This window comes from Manis pentadactyla, chromosome 10 (genome assembly GCF_030020395.1).
Source record: "Manis pentadactyla isolate mManPen7 chromosome 10, mManPen7.hap1, whole genome shotgun sequence".
Lineage (NCBI taxonomy): Eukaryota > Metazoa > Chordata > Mammalia > Pholidota > Manidae > Manis > Manis pentadactyla.
The window spans coordinates 101508636-101535211 of NC_080028.1; the positions used below are offsets into that span (position 1 = coordinate 101508636).

Genomic DNA, 26576 nt, shown 5'->3' on the forward strand with positions numbered 1-26576 from the left:
TAAGGATTCAAAGGGCTAACGAATGTGGAATTTGCAAGCACAGTGTCTGGTATGGTGGCTGCTGAATTGTGGTGTTTGAGTCTAAAAGATGTGAGGAATCTTGGCCAACCTGGGAAACCACGGTCTTAGCCTCCTCCACCTTAATCAGGTGCTGGCCAGGGTTCTCGATCCTACAGAGGGAGAGAGACTTGCTACTTAGCATCTGTCCCCATACTCGGGAGCTCAGCAGAGAAGGTCTGAGATCAGGGCTGACGACAGTGAGGATGCCAAGGGCCATTTCTGGGGCAGGCCTGCCCACTAGAGACTGGGGCTTCTGCAGGGTGACATGCCCAGCACAGCCTGGGGCTGGAAGCCAGCATGCAGCCCCAGAGGCCTATCTAGATGCTCAGGCCTGTGGGATTCTGGTGGTTTTCTCAGCGCCTCTCAGTGTGAGTCTCCTTGACTGTGAGAAGGGACCCAGATAAGGTCATGCAGCTAAGAGTTGAGCTGTGGGGTTGGTGTTGTCCCCTATCCTGTGCCTGGGGTTCCCTTAGCAACAGGGTCAATGTGGTTCTCCTTTTGTGCAGGGGGATGGCCTCCCATCTCCCCATCTGCTGTCACCAGTGGGTGACAGTGCTGAGTAGACTCTGCCATGCTGACTTGGAGAGAGGACACAGAAAGGACATCTCCTGGCCCTCCCATGGCTTTGGCAGCCAGGCCCACCCCTCCCCCACCCCTCGCCTCTCCCCAACATGTGCATCGTAGGGGACAGGACACTGGAGCTCACTGTGCCCATCACCCGCGTCTTGTCCATTCCTGGGGTGAGCAAACTATCTGTACAGGGCATGCTTGGAAGGACAGACCTGGGAAGAGGCCTGAGTGGGTGCTTAATGTGGGCTCCAGAATGCAGGAATCCTGGGCCCCCAGGGTGGGAGAGTTGGCCTAAAGAGACCTGAGCTCTCAGAGGTGCATCTCCTTGGGCCATGCAGACTCTGTACTCTGGGGGCAGGAGCCAGTTGGGGGCTGGTCCCTCCTGGCCTGCTTGGTACCTTTCAACGGCACAGGCAGTGGCCTCATGGCTGATGGATGAGGAGTAGGTCTGCCACTCTCCTCCAGGCAGCTCCCGCACTTGCACGGTGAAGTACCGGATCGGGGAGGCCCCATCGCTGCCCGGGACCCACTGGAGCCGGAGTCCACGAGCGGACACTTCTGCCTGGGGCACCAGAAGCTCTCTGGGGGGTGCTGGCCGCTCTGCAACCAAAAGAAGACACATCAGGGGCCTGTGAGAGGCTGCTCTTCCAGGAATGGCTCCACGTGAGGTCCATGTGGTGCCCTCGGCTGCCACGATGCTAGGCTGTGTGGGTTAGACAGTTTGAAGGTGGCTTCCTGGGATGTGAAGTTCTTACAGATGACTTGGGACAGGCCCCAGGTTGAACCTGACTGAGACCTTAGCTTGCTCCTGGAACACTTCGTTCTCGGAGCCAGCCAGCGGGCTGGAGACGGTGAACCAGCCAGGCTCCTCTGGTGCTGCACTGTCACTCAGGCCCCCAAATGGCGCCTGGGCTCTCCTGAGCGCCTCAGGTTCCTCTGGGCGCTGTGATACCGGGGTAGCATGCATCCTTAACTCTGACTTCCCTTCCCTGGAAGTGAGCCTGAGGTGTTAATGGCTTCTAGCTCAGCTCTCTCCCGGGCATGGTGCGTGGGGCCAGCCCTGGTGCTCTGGGCCTGGTGTGCAGGGTGGGGCCAGGACTTGGCTTCTGAGCTGGATCGTTTGCCCACTGGCATGTCTCCTCACCCGATCTATTTCCATGGAGAAACTCCACAGAGGGAGGAATAATTGTTTAATTGTTTATCATGAAGATTATTGATTCTGATTAAAATGCATGGCATGTAATAAAGCAGCAATTGATTGCTGGCCCCATGGGGTCGGGCTGTAAGGAGCTGTCCCTCTAACTGAGCCAGCATGCCTTTCCCTAGGCACACACTCTGGCCCATGATTCCCCTGCCTGGTTCCCCAGGTCCTCCCCGGGACCTGGGGGTGACAGGCAGAGCTCTTCTGGCCTCTCTCCCTGAGCCTCAGGGACTGATGGTGTCTGCGCTGGGGTGGAAATCATAGCTCTAGGGGCCTAAACAGCAGGTGGTGCTGTGGGCCAGGGTTTCAGGGTGGGGCCCGGGCCAGGGGTGGTAGTGGGGGATGGGGAGGGGTGTGGGCGCAGCTCCCTCCCCATTAGCAGCAGCCTAGCTGTGGACCTAAGGGGCGTTCATGTTAGTACTTTCACTTGGATTTGATTGAAGTCATGTCAAAGCTTTAGCAAACCCGTGTCCCTCTACTTTAGCAGCTCCAGGTAGGGCAGCATTAATCAGTGCCTACTTCCTGCAGCCACCCACTGTGCGGGACACACAGGGCCTGATCTAGGAAGCCTCGTGCCACTAAGGTCATGGCCCCCATTTGAGCCCACGTCTGTGACAGTGGATTTGGGCCTCGCATCTTACCTCTCTTCTCAGTGGTGATGACCGTGGCCTCCAGAGGCTCCCCCCAGCCCTGCCTCGTCTTGGCAGACAACCTGAAGATGTATGCTGACTCTGGGGCCAGCTCGGTGGCCGTGAACTGCCTCACAGTGGTGCCGACCTCCACTGTGGTGAAGGTGTTGGGGCGGCTGCTGGCCAGGCGGTAGGCGATCTGGTAGCCTGCGGAGGGGCACAGAGGGCATGCTGTCGGTCATGCCTTGGCGCCCAGGGAGACCCTGCACCCTGTCACCCTGTGATCTTGTCTGCATGGAAACCAGACATTTGCTCTTCACTGATTCCTTCTTCCTCAGCAGCCCAGGAGGCTGTCGTGGTGCCGCTGAGAGGGCGTCACCCCATGGTGACGGAGGGCCCTCAGGTGAGAGGCCCCATGACACTTGCTTCTGTGCATCTTTCACAGAAACAAGCTGTGGAAACAGCTTCACCTTCCTTGTGGCCATTGTCATGTGGAGAGAATGTGGCAGGGACCTGGGGCACAGCCTAGCACTCATGCTCTTCCTGACTGGACCCCTTCCCCCGCCCCATCTGTGAGGGCAGCACCTCTGATTAGAAGGTTCCTCCTTGCACCTCCTCCAGGGGCATGGCCTGCAGGGGTGGCTGGTCAGTCCCCACTGGCTGTCACATGGTTACTGACACCTCCCCTCCTTCCCTGTCTCCGCAGCCCTGCTCTGCTCCAAAGCAGCTGCTCCACTGGTTTCCATTCCAGCCCATCAGCCCAGCTCTCCTGTCCCCTTGCTCCCAACTCCCCCCAAGAAGCCTCTGTGGTGTCTTGAGCTGGAGGGTCCACTTAAAATGATCCTCCTCCTGTCAGAGAAGCAGGAGGGAGCTTACGAAGCAGCTTGGGAGGGCTCCCCTCAGTCTGCACGTCTCTCCAGGTTCCTTGATTATCAAGGGATTGTGACTGATCAGCTGTTTTTAACGAACAATCCTTTCCAACCAGGCCATGTGGAGACCCCCTCAGCCCGCGTCTGAACAGGCAGTGCCAACATTTAGTCCCAATCCAGGACACAGCATGCTCAGCCTCCCTTTGGGCCTATGGACAACCGCATCCAGCTGCTAAGCTCCTGTGCTGATTAAAACCAGAATGGGCAGGGTGCCATGGCATCCACAAACGTTAGTGACAGAGAAGCCGTTCAAGTCAAATGAGGGCCTCTTAGGAGGACCCACAGAGCTGAATTCTGTCCTCTGTCAGCTCTGCCTGCACACGGGCCTCCTGTGGGTGGAGGGCCACCTGCACAGATGCAACTGCTCACGTGCATGGCACAGGGAGTCAGAAGTCCAGAACCGCTCGCCCGGCTGCCCTTGGTCTGCTCTGCTGCTTTGTATTCCCTCCCGCATGTTCTTAGGCCCCACTGGTCACCAGCCTTCCTGGCGTTTTCCCAGAGCTTGCACTTTGTCGCCTGTGGGAGGCTGTGAACACAATTGCACAGGGTCAGCCGTACAGTGTGCCCTGGCATTAAGCCCCTAGCCACTGCTGGCCCTTGTCATCTGCCCTGTCCACAGGGACTGCGGTTTGCAGGCCCCTGAATCCGGGTCCCTGCGTGGTCTGCAGCTCTTGTCCTCACCAAGGCCACCCGCCCTCTCTGGGCTTCCTGGGTGTGGCCCAGCAGGCCTTGGGCCTCTGGCCAGGGTTTCCTGTTCCCTCACCAATGATGGGCAGCGTGGAGGTGTCAGGCCAGCTCTTCTGCCAGACCTTCCCTCTCCCCCTTCCTCCCCTTCCCTAGCTGTAGGGTGGGAGTCTGGGGTTTGGGTGTGATGGAAACAAGCCCGAGCCTTCTGAGACTCCTGGACCCTCGAGTCGTGGAAATGAGGACAAGGTGGTCTCTGCAGCAGCACGATGGGATCCTCCTGCTGACTCCTGGCCATCCAGACCCCTGCGAGCCCTCACAATGGTCCCACCAGGTAGCATCTGTATCCTGACTCTTCATGAAGCAATAAAGCTCAGAGAGGGTGTGTAGGCAGCCTGAGGTCACAGAGAAAGTAGGCAGAGAGCTGGGACTGGAGCCCTGAGTCTGGCTCCAATGCCATTACCTTCCAGTGGGTCATACAGTTCCTGTGCAGAGAAGACATTCACCCTGATCCTCCAGCCAAGGGATACAATCCCCTTACCAGATCCTGATCATGTGAGACCACATGGCCCAGCTGCCTACAACATGCGAGCAGCATGTCCAGGAGAAAACAGTGTACCGCGAGAGCACTTGGGCTGCAGCCCGGGCCTTGCAGTTCTTGGCTGTGTGATGGTGAGCAGGTGGCCTGCCCTCTCTGAGTCTGCTAGACTGTGTGGCGGACAGACTGGCAGGAAATGCCTTTCCCCTCCCCGGGAGCACTGCTGGCTGAACCCCATGGGGGTGTTCAGGAGGGCCTGGCTCAGGCAGAGCTCTTAGCCTGCTCCATCTAGGTTGTAATATGATTACAAATCAATAGTGGCAGCCAGTTCTCCACCCTCCACAGCGAGCAGTTCCTCGGCTGGGTGTGCTCGTGGCCTCTTGGTCATGGCTGCAGGCCTCTCATTCTGGGGCCTCTGGTCCCCACCCGGGTGCCCATGTGGTGATGGTTCTGCAGATGCCTGAGCATGGCAGCTCTGGGCAAGGGTGGCAAGCACCAGCGCCGGGCAGCACAGGGCCGTGAAGCACGGGTGTGGTTGAGCTGCTCCCAGGCACCTCTGGCCACAGGTCAGCCCGGCTACAGCAGGCTTTGTGGGATCCTGGCACGGTGTGAGTTCTGCACTGAGCCGGGCGGGGCAGGCCAGGGATAAACTGCAGCTCCTCTTCTACGTGCCTTTTATCCATGGCCTCCTGCTTCCTGGGGTCAAGAACTGCCCCAGGCCCAGAGTCTGTGGCCTGTTGTCTTCTGTCTGGCAACAGCCTCTCTTGTCATGGAATTCATGTGCATCTTGGAAAACTAGGCTTAAGCTGCCTTTTTAAAAAGGGCATTACAATATTACATTAAAATGTTACTTTTTGAACCATGTTATATTCTTATGGCTCAAATATAATACTGACCCAATACAAGTAGTCTGAGGCAAGTCTTGTGCACCAGGCCCAAGACTCCCAGGCCCCCTCTGCTAAGGCAAGACTGCCGCTTTCTCCTGATGAGAGTCTGAGAATGCAGGAGCAGCAGTGTTTGGGAGGGGCTTGTTCTTTATGCACACGGTGACACCCTGTTCTACACCTTGCTTTTCTCACTAGCATCTCTGTGCTGGGCATTTGCTTCATCAGATGTGTGAACCCTTCCGCAGGTTCCTCGTCTGTGTCGGTTCTTCAAGGACTTACCCATGACGGCTACAGTTTATGCAATTTACTCTGCCTTCTAATTTTTCCACAGCATCTATGACTCCTCACTGAATGATGGTGAGGCCAACATGCCTCCCTTCTCCGGCTTGCCTGTCACAACTTTGAGTACCCGTATTCTTTTATGTGCCTTTTGTTTTTATGTTTTCTTATTTACTAACTCTAACCTCTATCTTCTGCTGCTTACCTACTGCTATGAAAGTTATGTAAATGAATGTTCTTACACTGACCCTAACCTCAACAGATTCACCTCCAGCTTTTATAAGCCATATTATTATTTTTCTGTTGTTGTGGTTCACAGTGGGATTGTGGGTGAACAGCCATGCCCATTCAGCAGATTTAGAGTGGCATGTGGAAGAGATCAGTGCTTGGGTGGAAGCCAGCCAGTCCCAGGGCAGTGCCATCTGCGTGGGGATGTGGCTCATATGCAGAGACTGAAGCAAGCCTCACATAGGACTGGGGTCAGGCAGCAGCCCTGTAATGACCTCCATTTCCACCTGATTGCTGGAGTAAAGTCAGTCTGCATTCCTGCAAGGAGCTGGTGACCACTGTCACTGTCACGTGCATATTCCTAAAGAAAGAAGCTAAGGAAAGATATTCTGTAAAGGCAAACCAAGCTTCCTAATCAGGCCTAAAGGCTGCACTGGCAGATGCAGAGATTAGCAATAAGAATGTGACCAAACACAATATTTTGAAAACCTCAAGGACACAGTGTGACCCAGTGTGAGTTCAGTCTTTTGAATACTTGCTAGTGATGAGGTGATACTAATCATCCCCCAAGAGGCAGAAATTAACTTTGCATTAAACACAGGTGACTCATGTATGTCTGGGACTTGGGTCCTGCCTCTGTGCACAACAGATTTCCGGGTAGGATGAGCTGAATGGGCTTCCTCTCCAGGGTGTGAGACAGTGTACCTGCACCCGGGAGAGCCAGGAGATGCAGCGATTATCTGACCACATGCTCCTCAGTGTCTGCAAACAGCCACCTGGCCACTGGTGCGCAGCTAATGCGAGAGGGCATGCTGATGCCGTGACCACGTGGCCCTTGTAGGCCCACCATCCTGCGTGAGTCTCCATAGTCTGCTCTTCACATTTTGGAGGGTCATGTGTGTGATTAGGACTGTCACTAATTCAAGCTGCTGTTCACCCTGTCAGTTCTAATCATGAGGGACAGTGGAGATGGCAGCCAGTGGTCATTGTCGTTCATTCCTTACCATTCCATCTCTGCACAGAAGACCCTCCTGTTAGAGCTAAACATCCTGGGATGGTGTTAAGACTGGGGTCAAAGGCTCATCTTGGTGGATGGCAGCATTTGGGGGTCAGACAGGAACCAGTCCCTGGAAGCCCTCTTTCTTGGCCCTGCTGGTCTGGGTCGACCTTCTGCCAGCAACTCCACCTCTGCCCTCCCGTCTGCCCCCAGCGCACAACCCGAGGGACCCTGACCTTGCCCCCGCCCCAGCCTGTGGGGGCCCCCTTTGTGCGCTCTGCATTTGCGTGGCTGCATTCACTCCCGCACCCCCGTGGCCTGCCCCGCCTCACCTGGCCTGGGAGGGCAGCTGGAGGACATGCTGCCCTGGGTTCTCAGGCTTTCTTGTGTGGGCTCCTCCGTGTGCCTCAGGAGCCCCCAGCCACACGGCAGGTGTGCACAGCAGCCTACAGCCCGAGTGTGCCTCTCAGCTTCTCATGTCTAGCTTCCAAAGGGGAGCAGGATGTGCTGCCCCAAAGCATGCCACTTTCGTGCATTGATTATTGTGAATTAAGTTACTTAAGAAACAGCCAGTACAAGAAAGATGCTCTGACCTCCTCTGCGCCCTGAAAGCAGGAGATCAGTCTCCCATGGGAAAGGTGCCATCCCTGCACCAGGAAGGGGAGAGCCGCTCTTATGACCAGAGACAGAATCTAGGGCCCAGGAGGACGTGGGAACAAACCCGTTCCTGCTGCACCGACTTACTACCCCAGCCAAAGCCCTCTCCTTGTCAGTCCTTCACAGATTTGTTGTTTCTTTGTCTACAGGGAATAAAAGCTGCCTGCTTTGATCACCTCTTTGAGCCTCATATCACTGGGGCTCCCATTTGCAAGAAATTAAATGTTTTTCTCTGTTAATCTGTCTAATGCCAACTTAATCATTAGGCCAGCCTAGAGCTTAGGAGGGAGGGAGGGAACCGTTTCCCTCCCCTGTGCCAGGAATGACAGAAACAGCTAGTCCCGCTGACCAGGCCTCTGTATTTTTGGCCTGTGACCTGGTCACATTTAGACCTTTGACTGCCCTTGGGCAGGTGTCAGCTTCCGTCTGTGCTGGGGATGGGGAGGGGACACAGTAAGTGGGACACAGCTGGGGGGCTTTGCCTTTGGAGGCCCCCTGCTGTTTTCTGTAGCTCCTTCCTTCTCTAAAATGATAGGATTCTGATGACTTGAAGGAAAGGAGGCAAAAGAGAAAACAGTTTGTCTGCCCAACGGGGTATTTTCCAGGTGACTGTGACAGAGTGGGAGAGACCGCCCAGCATCTGGAATCAGAGGCGGCTTGGGGCACCCACTCAAGCAAAGCCAGGCTCCATGGGTGCTGGTCCCATCTGGAGAGGACACGCTGCTTGGGACACGGCCAGAGAAACCCGGGCCTGGAAGAGCCCTGGGGCACCTGTGTCAGGAGGGAGCCAGGTGAGGGGGTCCAAGTTGCACAGCAGGGCCTGGAGCCACGGGCACGAGTGGGGGAGGAGGAGACACAAGCACCACCAGGAGTGGCTGGCAGATCGCAGCCCAGCCTGCTGAGCCAGGCCAGCCATGGTGCCACCCCGAGGGCTGGGATGCTGTGGAAGGGAGTGCGCCAGGACAGCAGGGACACTGTGAATGCCTTGCTCTGCGGGCTCACCCTGGGTCCCTGTTGGCTGAGCTGGCCAGGAGATGAGCCCTGGGCCGGCTACCAGGGCGGCATGGAGAGGGGCCTGGGGGCTGCCCCGAGCTGTGTCCCACAGGGGACTCCAGAGCCAGTGGAGGGGCTCCGACCTGTCCCCAGCTCCCCCATGCCAGCCCACTCACAGGGAGCCCTCAGGCCCAGGCCCAGGTGCTGACCCCCTGGGTGCTGTGGGACAGACTGGGATGCGTGCCAGGGCGTTTGGAGGGGATGTGCACACAGCCCCCACATGAAGTGGCCTCACCCTCCAGGCAGCCGTGTTACCAAAGGGCCTTTTTTGGGTAACATGCTTATGAATTTGAAACAAAACTGATTTTACTATAAATATAGGTTTTTCATTCTGCCCTCTTCTTACCATGTATTAAAAACATTTTTTTCTCATTCAGAAACATGAGTTTTAATGACCGTGTATCATTCTACTGCATGGACCTGCTGCTTAAGGTGTGCCTGGGGCTATGCAGGAATAGGGGTGTTTGCAACAGGGCCGCAAAGTCTGCTGACCCTTGGCCTCTGCCACTGTCGTGTGGAGATGATGCCCACCTCTCACAGCCATGGGATGACCAGTGGGTAATGTATGTCATTTACAAAGCCCAAAGCCATTTGTTGTAATTGCAGGAAATCTGGGTTATTATTTCCGTGTCTGCTCCAGTTCCCACACTGAGCTACTGGGAGATAATTCCTCAGCCTGGTGGTTATATTTGTATCTTCCTACTATTTGCCCTAAAACAAGTGTAATATCTTCTAGTCCTTCTTCTGGGGTCTGTTGAACATATAGATTAATACACATCTTACCTTGATGTGTTTTTAAAATGCCCTGGGCTCAATGAACAATAGAAGAGAGGCATTTTTGGACAGAAATGGCAAAAAGCAACAGCTGAGTACTAGCTCTTGCATTTTTAGAGACAAATGACAGTGTTAAGAGATAAGAGCCTTTCAGTGGAGAGGCTAGTCATGTAAGTGTGGTTACAGCAGGATCAGAAACTATGGAGAGCTTTCAGCATTTAGGCCTTCCTTTGGGGGATGCCCCAGCCAGATGGGTTGGCCACAGCCTGACAGGCAGCATGGTTTCAGAGGGCTGTGTACACACGCTGTAGGTAGTCGCAAGCCTTTTATGGGCAAACAAAGGGCATCAGGCTGGGAGTTGCCTGTTCAGTGATACAGCAGCAGGGCCACATCTGCAGGGCCCTGGTGCTCAGGTTCCCAAAGCCAAGGCCACCCCTGCGGCATGTGCTGCTGACTGCTGGCAGTGAGTGCTGAAGGACCCAACACCCAGGGCTCGGGCAGAGAACCCACAGCAGCTGAACGACCCTGGGAGGCCCACGCCAGCCTAGCCCAGATGCTGTGTGACTTGTTGGTTTTATGGCTTATCCATTTGAGGGCTGGGGCAGACAAATGTAGTAGTGGATCAAAACTATGCATTTGCAAACATGGATTCCATACAGCTGGGCTCCTAATTCTCAGCAGAGTCCTTGCACACCCTTTTGTAATAAGCTAAAGGTAAATGCTAGGCCCTCGGTAGGCAGGAAGACTTCTAACCTGGTGGGGTGGAGGAAGGTTCTGGCAGGTCTGGCAGGTCTGGTCAGGGAGGACCTGTGGGTTTGAAGCGCACATGTATCAGGTCAGCTTAACTGCACTGAAGGGAGTGTGGGGGACGTGGCCAGCGAGGAAGGGGTGGCTATGCTCAGTCGGCTTGCACCGCATCCCCCAAAGGAAGGCCTAAATGCTGAAAGCTCTCTGTAGTAAAATATTTACGCAAATAAGCAAGTGTTTTTCCCTGTGGGAGCCTGCCAGTGTTTCATGCTGTTAATCTTTTTTGGAAATGCAAGAACATGTTTTGATACAGATTACAAAAGCGTGAGCTGCAGAGGTGTTTATATACTCAGAAGGCTGTGCTGCTGGAATGGGAACATTGATTCAAGGTCTCTGGATGTAAAGTGAGTCTTGCAAAAAGATGTTTCCTTTCTCCTCCATGAACACCAATCTGAATCTTCAGAAATTGTTTTCCCATCTTTCCTACAGCATGTACAATTTGGTGTGCAAGCTATAATAATATCCAGGTGACAGGTTACCCAAACAATATTTGTTACAGTTACAACGGTCGGCCATTACAACAGTAGCTGCTCAAATGGGGTGCTGCTTGCATTAAAGGCAGACACAGCCCTGTCCTGTCATCTGTGTCGCCATGGTTGGAAGGCTCAAAGTATTTAAATACTACCCTCTCCTTACCTCGGTTTTTGTGATTTTCAGTGACCACCCCCAGGGACTGCAGATTAAAACTCAAACTTCTCAGCACATCTTAGGAGCTTCCTATAATGTAGCCATAGCTGCCTTTCTAGATTTTTCTTACTGTCTGATGAGCATGAACCCTGCGTTCCAGCAACCAGGGTGATGGAGAACAAATCGATGCCACACACCACTGGTGAATGCAAAGCAAATACTCCACTGGACTGAGTCCTGCAGGGATACAGAGGGGATTTCTCTAGTCCAGGAGAAATCATGGGCTGTTCAGTACCCAATATTCAGGCTAAGTTGGATCCTGGGGCGGGGGAAGCTGGTGTGGCTGCGGGGCCTTTCCTCTCTGCGTCTGCCTTACCCTCTCTGACGTGAAGAGGCTGAACCTGGGTGCAGCCCCTCCCCCGTGCCAGCATCCTGCTTGTGATAACACGGTGCCCGGTGTGGACACGGTGTCCAGGGAGTACTTGATGGCTGGATTGCCAAGTCTGGGTGGAAAGGGGAGTGAGAAATGGATGGAAGTAGGACAGCCCTGTTGGGGAAACTGGGTGCACTTTGCACACCAGCCTAAGAAGGCTGGGCTGCATCTGAGACCAACTGTGTGACCTGAGAGGTGTCTGTGATTGCTTCTTAGCTCACAGAGGCATCTTCAGCTGCTTATTGTGATTTTAGTAGCAAGAACCTGCCGTTCCAAAGGTCACCTAATTCAGACACTGTATTCATAGCAAAATATTTCTATCTGGCAATTCCAGGAATTGCATCAAGGCAGAGTCACACTGAGGAGGGCCACAGCCTTCCCCTGCAGGAGACTTAGAGAGCCCCAGGCCCTGTCTCAATGAAGCAGGAAATTGGTAAACATTTGCCTTTCCTCTTGCCCTTCCTGTGGCTGCCAGTTACTCCCTAAAAGACAAATTCAGTCATGTCGCTCTCCTGCTCAAAGTCCTTGTGTGACTCCCTACGGACTTCAGCACAGATTTTCAAAACACTTTTTTAAATGAAACAAGTCCTTTTTCAAAGCAAATCTTAGAGTCCCAATTTCACAAGCAGGTGTAAGTGGTGAATTTGCTGCTGATGTGTGAGCCCAGGTTGATAACTTTGCTGTAAACCTAGAACACAGCTGTGTATTTGGGGGTCTGCTGTGGGCTGGAGTTAAGTAAAGGCTGCATCTGAGTGCCGAGCTGCATCTGGGGAACACACCATGCCTGGTACTTTTGCCTTTAAATGCTCAATTTATAAAGTCTGGGCCTCTGGGCCACTTCCTCCAGGGTGTAGCAGGGCACTCCCACGAGTTCACAGCCTGGCCTAGCCCACATTTCCAGCCCTGGATATGTCCACGCTCCCACCAGCAAAAGGTACTATGATCTGGCTGCGTGGACAGCCCCCTTCCCTTCCCAAGGCTGTGGAAGCCACTTATCCACAGGACCCAGATGCATAGCATCCTGCCTTCCCTACCCCAGGACCTCGGCTAGAAGGGGTTGCCTGCGGGGTATTCGGTAAAGACTCTCTCGCATGGCCCATCACACTAAGTTGTTGCCTGGGTCTCTCCCACGTGGTGTGTGGGCCTCTTGAGGATGGGCCCCTCTTACTCCCTACTATGCACATGACACCCTCCATCACGGTGAAAGGGTGAATAAATAAAGGAGTTCATGATCTTTTTAGATTTACTGCTTTTGGGGAACTAGGAAAAATTAAGGTTTTTCATCAATGTTATCAGAATGAATGAAAAGTTAAAAGCAAACCATTTCCCTGTGAACTAAGGCTACAATTCACCCTGGACTTAAAAGGATTAGGTAAGGGAGGAGCCAAGATGGTGGCGTGAGTAGGACAGTGGAAATCTCCTCCCAAAAACATATATATTTTTGAAAATACAACCAATACAACTATCCCTAAAAGAGAGACCAGAAGATACAGGACAACAGCCAGGCTACATCTACACCTGCAAGAATCCAGTGCCTCGCAAAGGGGGTAAGATATAAGCCACAGCCCGGCGGGACCCAAGCTCCCCCCCTACCTCAGCTCCCCGGCGGGAGGATAGGAGTCGGAGCAGGAAGGGAGAGGGAGCCCAGGACTGCTAAATACCCAGCCCCAGCCATCCGCACCCAGAGCGCAGACACACAGTGTGCAGTGTGCTGGATACTAGGGAAACGGGACAGTAAAACCTGCGAGTGGGTCCCTGCAGCCGGCACCCCGGGACAAAGAAAAGTGAGTGCTTTTTGAAAGTCTTAAAGGGACAGGGACCGCAAAGCTGGATGGAGACGTCCCAGGACAGCAGCCCAGCAGCTGGGAATCCCAGGGAACTCCGAGCGCCCTAACCCCTGGGTGGCAGTGCAGCTCAGAGGCCCCTCATGGCGATAAACAGCCTCCCGCCCGTTCCCCCTGTGGCACAGCCCCGCCATAGTAGTGCAGCAGCCGGAGGCCAGCCACGCCCACAGCAACCGTGCACAGTTCCACAAAGGCCCGGCCAGAATCAGAGACCCAGTCTGTGTGCAGCTGCCCAGTAAAAGCCGCTAGGGGTCGCTGTTCTCCCAGGAAAGGAAGGCCAGGAGCAAGTGGAAAGAGTCTTGGTTCTCCCGGATGACACACATGCCAACTGCTTACAACTACCTCTATCGCCATGAAAAGGCAGAAGAATTTGATACAGACCAGACTAACCCAGACATCCTCCCCTGAAAGGGAATCTGAGGAGATAAATTTAACCAATCTTCCTGAAAAAGAATTCAAAATTAAGGTCATAACCATGCTGATGGACTTTCAGAGAAATATGCAAGAGCTAAGGAGGAAGAACACAGAAATAAATCAATCTCTGGAAGGACTTAAAAGCAGAATGGATAAGATGCAAGAGGCCATTGACAGAATAGAAATCAGAGAACAGGAACACAGAGAAGCTGATGCAGAGAGATAAAAGGATCTTCAGGAATGAAAGAATATTAAGAGAACCATGTGACCAATCAAAATGGAACAATATCCGAACCACAGGGGTACCAGAAGAAGAAGAAGAGAGAAAAAGGGATAGAAAGTGTCCTTGAAGAAATAATTGCTGAAAACTTCCCCAAACTGGGGGAGGAAATAGCCTCTTAGACCACGGAAGCACACAGAACTCCCAACACAAGGGACCCAAGGAGGACAACACCAAGACACATAATAATTAAAATGGCAGAGATCAAAGACAAGGACAGAGTATTAAAGGCAGCCAGAGAGAGAAAAAATGTCACCTACAAAGGAAAACCCATCAGGTTATCATCAGACTTCTCAACAGAAACCTTACAGGCCAGAAGAGAATGGCATGATACATTTAATGCAATGAAACAGAAGGGCCTTGAACCAAAGATACTGTATCCAGCACGATTATCATTTAAAGATGAAGGAGGGATTAAACAAATCCCAACAAGCAAAAGTTGAAGGAATTTGCCTCCCACAAACCACCTCTACAGGGTATTTTAGAGGGACTGCTCTAGATGGGAACACTCCTAAGACTAAACAGATGTCACCAGAGAAAATAAAATCACAGCAAAGAAAGCAGAACAATGAAATACTAACTTAAAGGAAAAAAACAAAATCAACTACCCACAAAAGCAGTCAAAGGAAACACAAAAGAGCACAAAACAAACAAACAAACAAACAAAAAAACCACCTAACATACAAAGAATGGAGGAGGAGGAATAAGAAGGGAGAGAAATAATCATCAGACTGTGTTATAATAACTCAATAAGTGAGTTAAGTTAGACAGTAAGATAGTAAAGAAGCTAACCTTGAACCTTTGGTAACCACGAACCTAAAGCCTGCAATGGCAATAAGTACATATCTTTCAATAATCACCCTAAATGTAAATGGACTGAATGCACCAATCAAAAGACACAGAGTAATAGAATGGATAAAAAAGCAAGACCCATCTATATGCTGCTTACAAGAGACTCACCTCAAACCCAAAGACATGCACAGACTAAAAGTCAAGGGATGGAAAAAGATATTTCATGCAAACAACAAGAAGGAAAAACAGCTGTTGCAGTACTAGTATCAGACAAAATAGACTTCAAAACAAAGAAAGTAACAAGAGATAAAGAAGGACATTATGTAATGATAAAGGGGTCAGTCCAACAAGAGGATATAACCATTATAAACATATATGTACCCAATACAGGAGCACCAACGTATGTGAAACAAATACTAACAGAATTAAAGTAGGAAATAGAACGCAATGCATTTATTTTAGGAGACTTCAACACACCACTCACTCCAAAGGACAGATCCACCAGACAGAAAATAAGTAAGGACACAGAGGTGCTGAACAACACACTAGAACAGATGTACCTAATAGACATCTATAGAACCCTACATCCAAAAGCAACAGGATACACATTCTTCTCAAGTGCACATGGAACATTCTCCAGAATAGACCACATACTAGGCCACAAAAAGAGCCTCAGTAAATTCAAAAAGATTGAAATTCTACCAACCAACTTTTCAGACCACAAAGGTATAAAACTAGAAATAAATTGTACAAAGAAAGCAAAAAGGCTCACAAACACATGGAGGCTTAACAACATGCTCCTAAATAATCAATGGACCAATGACCAAATCAAAATAGAGATCAAGGAATATATGGAAACAAATGACAACAACCACACAAAGCCCTAACTTCTGTGGGACGCAGCAAAAGCAGTCTTAAGAGGAAAGTATATAGCAATCCAGGCATATTTAAAGAAGGAAAAACAATCCCAAATGAATAGTCTAAAGACACAATTATCAAAATTGGAAAAAGAAGAACAAATGAGGCCTAAAGTCAGCAGATGGAGGGACATAATAAAGATCAGAGCAGAAATAAATAAAATTGAGAAGAATAAAACAATAGCAAAAATCAATGAAACCAAGAGCTGGTTCTTTGAGAAAATAAAGAAAATAGATAAGCCCCTAGCCATACTTATAAAAAGAAAAAGAGAATCTACACACATCAACAGAATCAGAAATGAGAAAGGAAAAATCAAGACGGACCCCACAGAAATACAATTATTAGAGAGTGCTACAAAAAACTATATGCTAACAAGCTGGAAAACCTAGAAGAAATGGACAACTTCCTAGAAAAATACAACATTCCAAGACTGACCAAGGAAGAAACGGAAAATTTAGATAGACCAACTACCAGCAAAGAAATTGAATTGGTAATCAAGAAACTACCCAAGAGCAAAACTCCCAGGCCAGATGGATTTACTGTGGAGTTTTATCAGACATACAGAGAAGACATAATACCCATTCTCCTTAAAGTTTTCCAAAAAATAGAAGAAGAGGGAATACTTCCAGATTCATTCTATGAAGCCAGCATCACCCTAATACCAAAACCAGGAAAAGACACCAGCAAAAAAGAAAATTACAGACCAATATCCCTGATGAACATAGATGCAAAAATACTCAACAAAATATTAGCAAACTGAATTCAAAAGTACATCAAAAGGATCATACACCATGACCAAGTGGGATTCATCCCAGGGATGCAAGGATGGTACAACATTAGAAAATTGATCAACATCATCCACCACATCAACAAAAAGAAGGACAAAAATCACATGATCATCTCCATAGACACTGAAAAAGAATTTGACAAAATTAAACATCCATCCATGATAAAAACTCTCAGCAAAATGGGTATAGAGGGCAAGTGCCTCAAGATAATAAAGGCCATGTGTGAAAAACCCACAGCCAACATCATACTGAACAGCGGGAAGCTGAAAGCATTTCCTCTGAGATCGGGAACTAGACAGGGATGCCCACTCTCCCCACTGTTATTTAACATAGTACTGGAGGTCCTAGCCACGGCAATCAGACAAAACAAAGAAATACAAGGAATCCATATCAGTAAAGAAGAAGTTAAACTGTCACTATTTGCAGATGACATGATATTGTACATAAAAATCCCTAAAGACTCCACTCCGAAACTACTAGAACTGATATCAGAATACAGTAAAGTTGCAGTGCAGGATACAAAATTAACACACAGAAATCTGAGGCTTTCCTATACACTAACAATGAACTAATAGAAAGAGAAACCAGGAAAACAATTCCATTCAAAATTGCATCAAAAAAAATAAAATACCTAGGAATAAACCTAACCAAGGAAGTGAAAGACCTATACCCCAGAAACTACAAGACATTCTTAAGAGAAATTAAGGAGGACACTAACAAATGGAAACTCATCCCATGCTCCTGGCTAGGAAGAATTGATATTTTCAAAATGGCCATCCTGCCCAAAGCAATCTACAGATTTAATGCAATCCCTATCAAACTACCAACAGCATTCTTCAATGAACTGGAACAAATAGTTCTAAAATTCATATGGAACCACCAAAAACCCAAATAGCCAAAGGAATCCTAAGAAGGAAGAATAAAGCGGGAGGGATCTTGCTCCCCAACTTCAAGCTCTACTACAAAGCCCCAGTAATCAAGACAATTTGGTACTGGCACAAGAACAGAGCCACAGACCAGTGGAACGGAGTAGAGTCTCCAGACATTAACCCAAACAAATATGGTCAATTAATATACGATAAAGGAGTCATGACATACAATGGGGATATGACAGCCTCTTCAGCAGCTGGTGTTGGCAAAACTGGACAGGTACATGCAAGAGAATGAAATTGGATCATTGTCTAACCCATACACAAAAGTTAATCCTAAATGGAACAAAGACCTGAATGTAAGCCATGAAACCATAAAACTCTTAGAAAAAAACATAGGCAAAAATCTCTTGGACATGAACATGAGCGACTTCTTCATGAACATATCTCCCCAGGCAAGGGAAACAAAAGCAAAAATGAACAAGTGGGACTATATCAAGCTGAAAACTTCTGTACAGCAAAGGACACCATCAATAGAACAAAAAGGTACCCTACAGTATGGGAGAATATATTCATAAATGACAGATCCGAAAAAGGGTTGACATCCAAAATATATAAAGAGCTCACCCACCTCAACAAAAAAAAGTGAACAATCCAATTAAAAAATGGGCAGAGGAGCTGAACAGACAGTTCTCCAAAGAAGAAATTCAGATGGCCAACAGACACATGAAAAGATGCTCCACATTGCTTGTCATCAGAGAAATGCAAATTAAAACCACAATGAGATATCACCTCACACCAGTAAGGATGGCCATCATCCAAAAGACAAACATCAACAAATGTTGGCAAGGTTGTGGAGAAAGGGGAACCCTCCTACACTGCTGGTGGGAATGTAAATTAGTTCAACCATTGTGGAAAGCGATATGGAGGTTCCTCAAAAAGCTCAAAATAGAAATACCATTTGACCCAGGAATCCCACCTCTAGGAATTTACCCTAAGAATGCAGCAGCCCAGTTTGAAAAAAGACAGATGCACCCCTGTGTTTATCGCAGCACTATTTACAATAGCCAAGATACAGAGGCAACCTAAGTGTCCATCAGTAGATGAATGGATAAAGAAGATGTGGTACATATACACAATGGAATATTATTCATCCATAAGAAGAAAACAAATCCTACATTTGCAACAACATGGATGGAGCTACCGGGTATTATGCTCAGTGAAATAAGCCAGGCAGAGAACGACAAGTACCAAATGATTTCACTCATATGTGGTATATAAGAAAAAGGAAAAACTGAAGGAACAAAACAGCAGCAGAATCACAGAACCCAAGAAAGGACTAACAGTTACCAAAGGGAAAGGGACTGGGGAGGATGGGTGGGAAGGGAGGGATAAGGAGGGGGGAAGAAGAAAGGGGGCATTACGATTAGCATGTATAATGTTGGGGGGTGCAGGGAGGGCTGTGCAATACAGAGAAGACAAGTACTGATTTTACAGTATCTTACTACGCTGATGGACAGTGACTAATGGGGTTTGTGGGGGGTACGTGGTGAAGGGGGGAGTCTAGTAAACACAATGTTCCTCATGTAATTATAGATTAATGATACCAAAAAAAAAACATACTGCTAACCTAGAATTTAAAACCTAGCAAAAAAAAAAAAATCCTTCAAAGATAAAGGTGATATAAAGACATTTTCAGACAAATAGAACCCAAGAAATTTGTTACCAATTTCATTTAAAGCAATATTAAGGGTATTTCTTCAGGCAGAGGGAATATGATCTCAGAGAGGAACACAAAATTGCATGGAAAAACAAAGACCAATAGAAAATATAAGTATGCAGGCAAATATAAAGAATATTAATTGAAAATGTACAGTACAACTATAGTAACTTCTTATGATTTCAAAATATATGTAGAATAAAAATGCATGTAGTGTTGCATTACAACCACTACTGTAAAAAATGAAGAGGTAAATGGAGTTAAAGTGTTGTAAGCTTCTAGTAGTGTTGGAGAAACACTGAAAGTAATAACTTGTTTCAGACTGGAATAAGATGAGATTCATGTTGTGACTGCTAGGACAGCTACTAAAAGGATGGCAGAAGAATGGCAGTCAGCAAGTTAAGAAGGGAAAAATGAAATGATAAAAAAATATTAATAATCCAAAAGAAGGTAAGAAAGATGAGAAAAGGAATGTAAAGCAGGTAGCATAAACATAAGATAGAGATAAACCTAAATGTACCAATAATCCAATTAAACGTAAATGAATAAACTATTTCAATTAAAAAAAAAAGGATTAGGTAAAGGCCTGGCAGCAGGACAGAGATTCTGCCTCCAGGAACCTGGGCGCAAAGCCCAGGTCTCTGTCTTCTATGAAAAACTAGCCTGTTGTTTTCCAGATTCACATCAAAACAGCCTGGTTTTTCAGAGCTGAAGGGAAGATCAGTTACAGATGGTATCACTGTGAACGGCTAACAAATGGAAGAAATGCTGTGATAACAAAACGCAAATGTCTTGAAACCTTAGCACATGGCCCACAGACCAGTAGAGGGTCCACAATCTCATGGTCCAGAAAGTTCCAGGCTGCTGCAGAGAGAATTGATTTTTTTAACCTCATAGACATGCAATAAACATAGGTGAAGTCAATCTAATCATTATTTCTCACAAGCCGTGATCTCTTTAACCATGGCTGCTCCCTTACCCAGGATGACGCCATTGGGCTCCTCAGGTGGCTGCCACACGATCCTCACAGAGGTGAGTCTCACTTCGGGGAACACAAGCCTCACTGGTGGGCCTGGGACTGAAAGGAAAACAGAACCATGAAGTAGGCACTGGTACACACCATCTGGGTGCCTGGTGAGGTTACATGGCAATTGATGGGCTAGCTGGGCAGTTACACCCATGAAAGACACTATTCGTGGGCAAAACACTCTAGGTTCTGGGTGATGCTTTCGGAATCTAACTGGCTCTTTGTGGTCCTAAGTGATTTTGAGAAAACACCTCATTTTGAATCCAGCTCATCTGCTTTCTAGGTTTTGAAACAGTGCTCATAAGCATCCTGGGAGTCCTGGGGGTGTCAGCTGCATGAGGCTGGCAGACCAGTCGCTCCATGGCCTCACTGAATGTGTGCCAAGTTGAAAGGGAAGATTTCACTAATCTGGGCTGACCTCTTTCCTGGGCTTCACATCTGTAAAGCAGGTGTTAGATAATAAAATGGCTCAATGTCCCTCCCAACTCTGAAAGGAGCTAAAGATTACTGGTAAAACAACATGTTTATAGCCAGTGAGTTTTCTGTTTGAACACTACCCCTTGCCTGCACTGTCCTAGAAAATAAAGAGTTGATGTGCACAAATACATGTAGTGATTCTTATTACGATGCACTGATTAAAAAAGCACATATCATGACACCATTGGATAAAAAGTCACAGCCTCATGAAGAATGTTTACTGACACAGATAGGCGAGCGTGGGGCCAAGATCAGATCTTGTTGGAACTTAGTAACTGACTGGTTCCCAGGCGAGAGGTGGCAGGCAAGGAGCATTCAATACACAAGTAATATGATGTGTGTTACAGCCATCCTGGCCGTTGAGTTCTGCCTCTTAATTAAGCTGAGAACAGTATTTTACATTTTAAATATGTATTTGATCCCTGGGTTTGGGTAATATAAATTCAAGAAGGAGGCCACAGGCTCACACACCAGGAGCAGCTCACAGACACGCAGACTCTGAAGTCAGTTTTATGTGGTGGTGTTCCCTTGGTGGGCTGTTTGGATCCCGCTGAAGTGGGGGAGGAAAATCATGTTTATATTTGGACTCTGAGGGATGAAGAAAGCTCATGCCAGCCTACACTGTAGAAAGAAACAATCGTAATTGGCTGAGGTTGGAGGAGCATTTTCTAAAATGCCTCTTTTACTTTTCATTCCTGGAGCCAGGACACCCTACAGCTTCATGTTATTTTGCAAAGAGAGGACCTTCAGGTCATATGTACCCTCTCAGGTCCCCAGCAACCCTGAACCTGCATTCAGGTGAGGATCACAGAACAGCTGTGGGGCTCCTGGTGAGCCCTGCCTGGCGCTGCCTCTGAGCGAACTGGAGAAAATAGCTCAACTGAGTGGCGAATGTGCGTGTGGGACTCATTTAACTACCTCAGTCAGATGCTTAGGAGAACCTACAGGTGCTTACTTCTGCCAGACACCTCTGACCCGTGAGGGGGGGTTTTGCAGGGGAGATCACTATTTTCTACTTGAATATTTCTCTCTGAATATATGTTACAGTCTGTTCAATAATGAAAATGTAAAGGAGCCAACCTGTAAGTGTCTGACACCTGCGAAGTGGCAAAACACATTTACTGATGATTTAGACTTCTGTAAAAACAAAGCTGTCAATATGCACTTGTTATCTGGGCCTGGAAACATGGGGCTGGGTGCCCGTCAAAGACCCCCATGCTACCTGGAACTTCTCACTATCTCTTACTGAGAAAACGGTGGGACAGCCAGAGGCCCCAGGTACATGGGTCAGGAGCGGGGTTTCTGACTGGATGTGTGCAGACGCCACCGAGACACAGCCCCACGTGCTGTGGCCCCAGCCCACCTGGCCTTTATTGCACTGCCCATTGCAGAGTTACGATTGAAATGCTGTGTAAGTTCATAATTAGGCTGTAAAAATTCACTCCAGGCTGAGATTGGCCATATAAACAGGGACAGAAAAACAACTCTGTTTTGTGTTCCTCAGCTGAAGAAAGAAAATGAAAAGTAGTTTGAAAATTAAGTTACACATGACAACCATCGAAATTGTTTGATTGTTAAAGGAAACCTGGGAGACCAGCAAAGGTACCTGCCACACACGTACCGTCATCTTTGGTCCTCTCGAGGACGAGGGGTACGCTGGGGACCCCGTTCCCAATGCGGGTAAACGCCAGCACCTGGAGCTCATACAGCACGTACTTCCGAAGGCCCGCCAGGAGCACGGACTGCGTGTGGTTCCCTCTCACCATGTGGCTCCTGGGCTCAGGGTCCAGATCTTTGGCCCGGAACAGAATCTGAAGCATCAAGCCCCCAGCGTGGTGGTCATGAGGATGCAGTATGCTAGGAAGGGGCCCCAGGGCACACATGGGCTCACATCCATGAGGCAGGGACCAGCTGCCTGTGTTTCTTCCCTGTGCACAGCTGTGAAGGCTGATAGACCTGATTTCTAGGCTGGCATTTGCGGGAAAGATGGCCACACATTTGTGCTCCCGACCAGAAGGTTAGCTGCCATATGACCCAGCCCACAGCTGTGCAAGCTGGCTGCCCAGCCATAATTTGCAAGATCTGGGGCACCCAACGGCAGCCCAGTCAGCCATGCCAGCCATAGCCTCAGAAATGAGGGTGTGGTTAGGAACACAGAGACATCCATGTTTTCTAAAGAAGCCAGAAGCCGCTTGGGTTCCCAGCTTACTGGGAAATTGGCTCCTGCCTCAGAAAGGCTGCTGCCCTCCCCGAGCCCAGGCCCCAGCCCCCACTATTTATTTCTGTCTGTGCAAACATGGCCCTGCTGCGATACTCTACCCCCATTTCCTCACTTGAAGTTCACCCTTCCTGATCTGGTCCCTGAGATTAGAGACTCAGAGGCCATAAAAGATGGATATCTTCAGGGGGACTTTGAAAACAACTCGGCAAGCTTTTTTCTCCAGAACCCAGTTGTGTTGTATGGGGTTTGGGTCACTGGACCTGCTCGTTGGGGTAGCCATGACTAATGGGGCCAGAAGGGAGCAGTCAGAAAGCTCCAGGAGGGGGACGTGAGGACAGGTGGAGAACAGACTCTGGAGCCACGCCATGGACGGCACTGTGGAGGGAAGCTCAAGATCCATGCAGCTGTGCCAGACAAACATGGCCTTGCTGGCCCGAGCCAGGGGGATCCGCTCTGTTGCTGGGGCAGGGGGTGGGGTGGGGTGGTATGCTGAACACATTTGGGAAATCCACTCTGAGCAAAATCAGAAGGAGCTTTTAGGGGTCTGGGTAAGTACACTAAGACGAGCCCAGAAATGGCTCCCAGAGGAGCCGGAAGGCGCCCCCTCACCGTTGACGCCATTCCAAGGGCCGGCCAGTTGGTGACGACATGTGTGCGGACACTCATACGTGTGCAATGCTTACTTGGCACTTTATAAAATGCCCTATTTCATTCTCGTGCCAACCCTGGGAGGGAGCTCCCGTTTTACAAGTGAGGGCCTGGAGGCTTGCTGTTGAGGTGGTCGGGGGCTATTTGTGTCTGTTTTGGCCTGTGGTTATGCCAGGACCTCGTGTCCAAACTGTAAGAGAGCTTAGCTGACAGCTGATGTGGAAATCATGAAATGGGCTGTTGCCGTGGATCTGTAAGGAATTGGGAGCCCCTTGGTTTGGGGGATGACATGTGGTGGCCCCTTCACAGCATAAGAAAAAGAAGGTCACCTTGATACATACCTTGTAGCCCAATATGAGCCCATTCTGGTCCTGTTCGGGTACTGAAGCCCATGTCAGTAAGATCTGGGTGGAGCTGACGGCCTCAGCTGACACGTTTTCAGGGGCGGCAGAAGGAACTGCAAAGAGTGAGTTAAATAGATTGGCAGCAAAAGTCTAAAGGCTTCTACAAATAAAGGTCCAATTTTTACCCAAATAATCAAGTTGTCCTTGAAATAGCACTGTATTCTGAGCATTTTGTAGTGATCAGATTAAACCTGCAGGGGCATAACAGAAATGATAATCTCCTTAATATTGGCAACAAAGTCCATAAATCCTGGGTATTTAGGAGCTCAATTTTACCTGAGTCTACCCAGCAAGAAAATATGCTAGGCTGTTTTTATATTAACTACAGACTTCTATCTCAAATGGGAAATCCTCACTTTCAGACACCAGCTCACTGACATCTGTAAGCATGGTGTTTTGTGAGGGGGCAGGTGGCGCTGGAGAGAGGAGGCGATTTTATGAGCTACTTGGAGTGGGGAGGGAAGAGTTACTAAGTGCTAAGTGCACACCCATGTGCTACTTAATGCCCCCAATAACCCGGTGAGGTAGGTCACCCATGGGGGCCTTCTCTACCTCTACAAACAGACCCACTTGATCACCCACCCACCCATTCATCCATCCAACCATCCACCCACAGGTAAGTGCCTCCTCCTCGCGGGGAAGCGATGGCGAAGGTAGCTGTTAGTCTGCTATAGAAGGTAACCTGGGTTTGCACAATGACCTGTCTCCAACATCTGATTCCCAGATTTTCTACACCAAGTGACTTGGTCTTTGTTATGGGTTGAACTGTGTGGCCCCTAAATTCATATGTTGGAGTCTGAACCCCCAGAACCTCAGAATGTGGCCTAATTTGGAACCAGGGGCGCTGCAGATGGAGCTTGCTCAGATGAGGTCACGCTGGAGTAGGCGGCCCTAATCCCCTATGACTGAGTCCTTCTAAAATGAAGGCCACTGGAAGAGACATGCATGCAGGGCTAGTGCCACGGGAGGGCTGCCACGTTCCAGAGGCTGGAACAGACCCCCTGGTGCCTTTAGAGGGAGCGCAGCCCTGCTGACACCTCAGTCTTGGATGTCCAGACTGCAAGACAATCACATCCTGTGGTCGGTCATAAGCTACCCAATTTGGGGTACCTGGTTATGGCAGCCACAGGAAACAACACAGCCTATGAGAAAAAACACCAGAATTTACCAAAACCTGGGAAGAAGTGCTGGTGTGTCATTCGGCAAGTGTGGTCAGGTGACTGCCACAGCCTGTAGTTTCTGTGGACAGAAGCCAAAGACAGGCCCAGCAGCAAGTCCAGCCTGACAGGACAAGCTGCTGGGGATGCTGAGCCTGGGTGCGCCACCCCCCTCTGACCCCTCTCATCCCCAGAGAGGGAAGTCATGGAGGCCGAAGACCTCAGCTACCAGCCCAGGAAGGGCGGCTCCTGGTTTTGCTCCCTCACCCCTGAGGGCTGGATCGTCTTGAGAACACATTAGCCTGGTGCCACTGCAGATCAGCCACTGTGCCTAAAGGCAGAATCAACTGGTTTGTGCCGGTAGAATAAAAGCACAGGGAACCTCCTTATATTTTTGGAGAGAAATAGTGCCATCAGCCCCATACCTGCAGATTTGCTTTCTTCCCAAATGCATCAGCTGAGAGCTTTCATTGGGTCATTCAGTCATTCAACAAAATTACATGAATTTATTGGAGCAGATAAATGTCACAGGGAGGGATAGTTATAATTCCAAGTTTGCTCAGCTCTCTGAAGGGAAGCACGCTTGCCACCCACACACCCTGTGTCCCCGTGGCTTCCCAAGTGGCTCCGCCCATGTTCTCTGTGCCTGTCAGGGGCTCGCTGGGTGTCTTACATCCCACCATGGCAGTTACTAGGAATTGCTTACTCATAGGCTTATGCTATTAAAAAAGTGAATTAAACTGCTACCTTGAATGAACTGTGAATTAAATGAATCACTATCATTCAAAGAAAAGGTAAACCAGCAATTTATCTGACTTTATTTTCCAACCTTATGCAGAATAAGATAACACCACATACACTGTAGGCTCAAGATATTAGTGCTATGTTCTAAAAATTGTCCTTGTCTGTAAAAAGTGGGGCCATTGTCATGGTAACACAACTGGTACCCTGTCAAATCCTTAACTGTTTCCCCCGGGTCAGTCTTTGAAACTCTAAGTGCTCAGTTTTCACTACTGATCTACAAATAATAGCTGATTTTCCAGATGTGGTAATATGTGCATTCATTTCCCAGAGGGCTGTCTGTGTCCCAGGAGAATGAGGGCGGCCTGGTGATTGCTGCACCTCAGACCCGGTGCCTAGGATGCAGCTGGGTTCCTAACAAGGAGGCAGGCAGTGTTCAGTGGTTACAACCAGGATTAAAACTTCAGCTGATTCAAAACCCATCAGGACAAAATCTGCCGTTTAGTTACAAAGTATTTCTGTTTTTAAGATTTGAAAAGAAGAAATTTCACGCATTAGCTATTTCGAGGTAGATTCAACTCCTTTCCCAACCTGACAGCTTGAGTTTGGAGCCGTCCTGGAAATCCCCCTTTCAGCACAAACGATGCCACTTCAAACTCTTCCCTTGTCCCTCTGCATTTGTTCTCTCCCCTCTATGGGATTTCTCACTGTTCAGCTCACTGCTAGGCCTCTCGTGGTCTCTTGATTTTTAAGGCCTCATTTATCCTTATAGCATATCATAATGTACCACAAGATGTCATGAAACCAGTTAGATTGCACTTCAAACTTAGGAATTTGATTTAAATGTGGTTCAAAATATCAAGGTCCACATGTCCAGCAATGGCTCTTGGGAGGCCTGCCTGCGGCATCCATTTCAGCACCCA

General features: G+C 49.1%; 1 protein-coding gene across 3 annotated transcripts in view; it reads right to left on the reverse strand.

The window, feature by feature from the left end:
* Positions 1 to 26576, reverse strand: part of SDK1 (sidekick cell adhesion molecule 1) — a 1051799-nt gene that overhangs the window by 66410 nt on the left and 958813 nt on the right. For all 3 annotated transcript variants that reach the window (XM_057487434.1, XM_036932860.2, XM_036932859.2), the window contains 5 exons: positions 23693 to 23808; positions 22104 to 22293; positions 19958 to 20056; positions 2473 to 2667; positions 1029 to 1230 (listed from right to left, as the gene is read on the reverse strand). In XM_057487434.1, coding sequence (XP_057343417.1) covers positions 1029 to 1230; positions 2473 to 2667; positions 19958 to 20056; positions 22104 to 22293; positions 23693 to 23808 — 802 coding nt within the window. The remainder of the gene's footprint in view (positions 1 to 1028; positions 1231 to 2472; positions 2668 to 19957; positions 20057 to 22103; positions 22294 to 23692; positions 23809 to 26576) is intronic.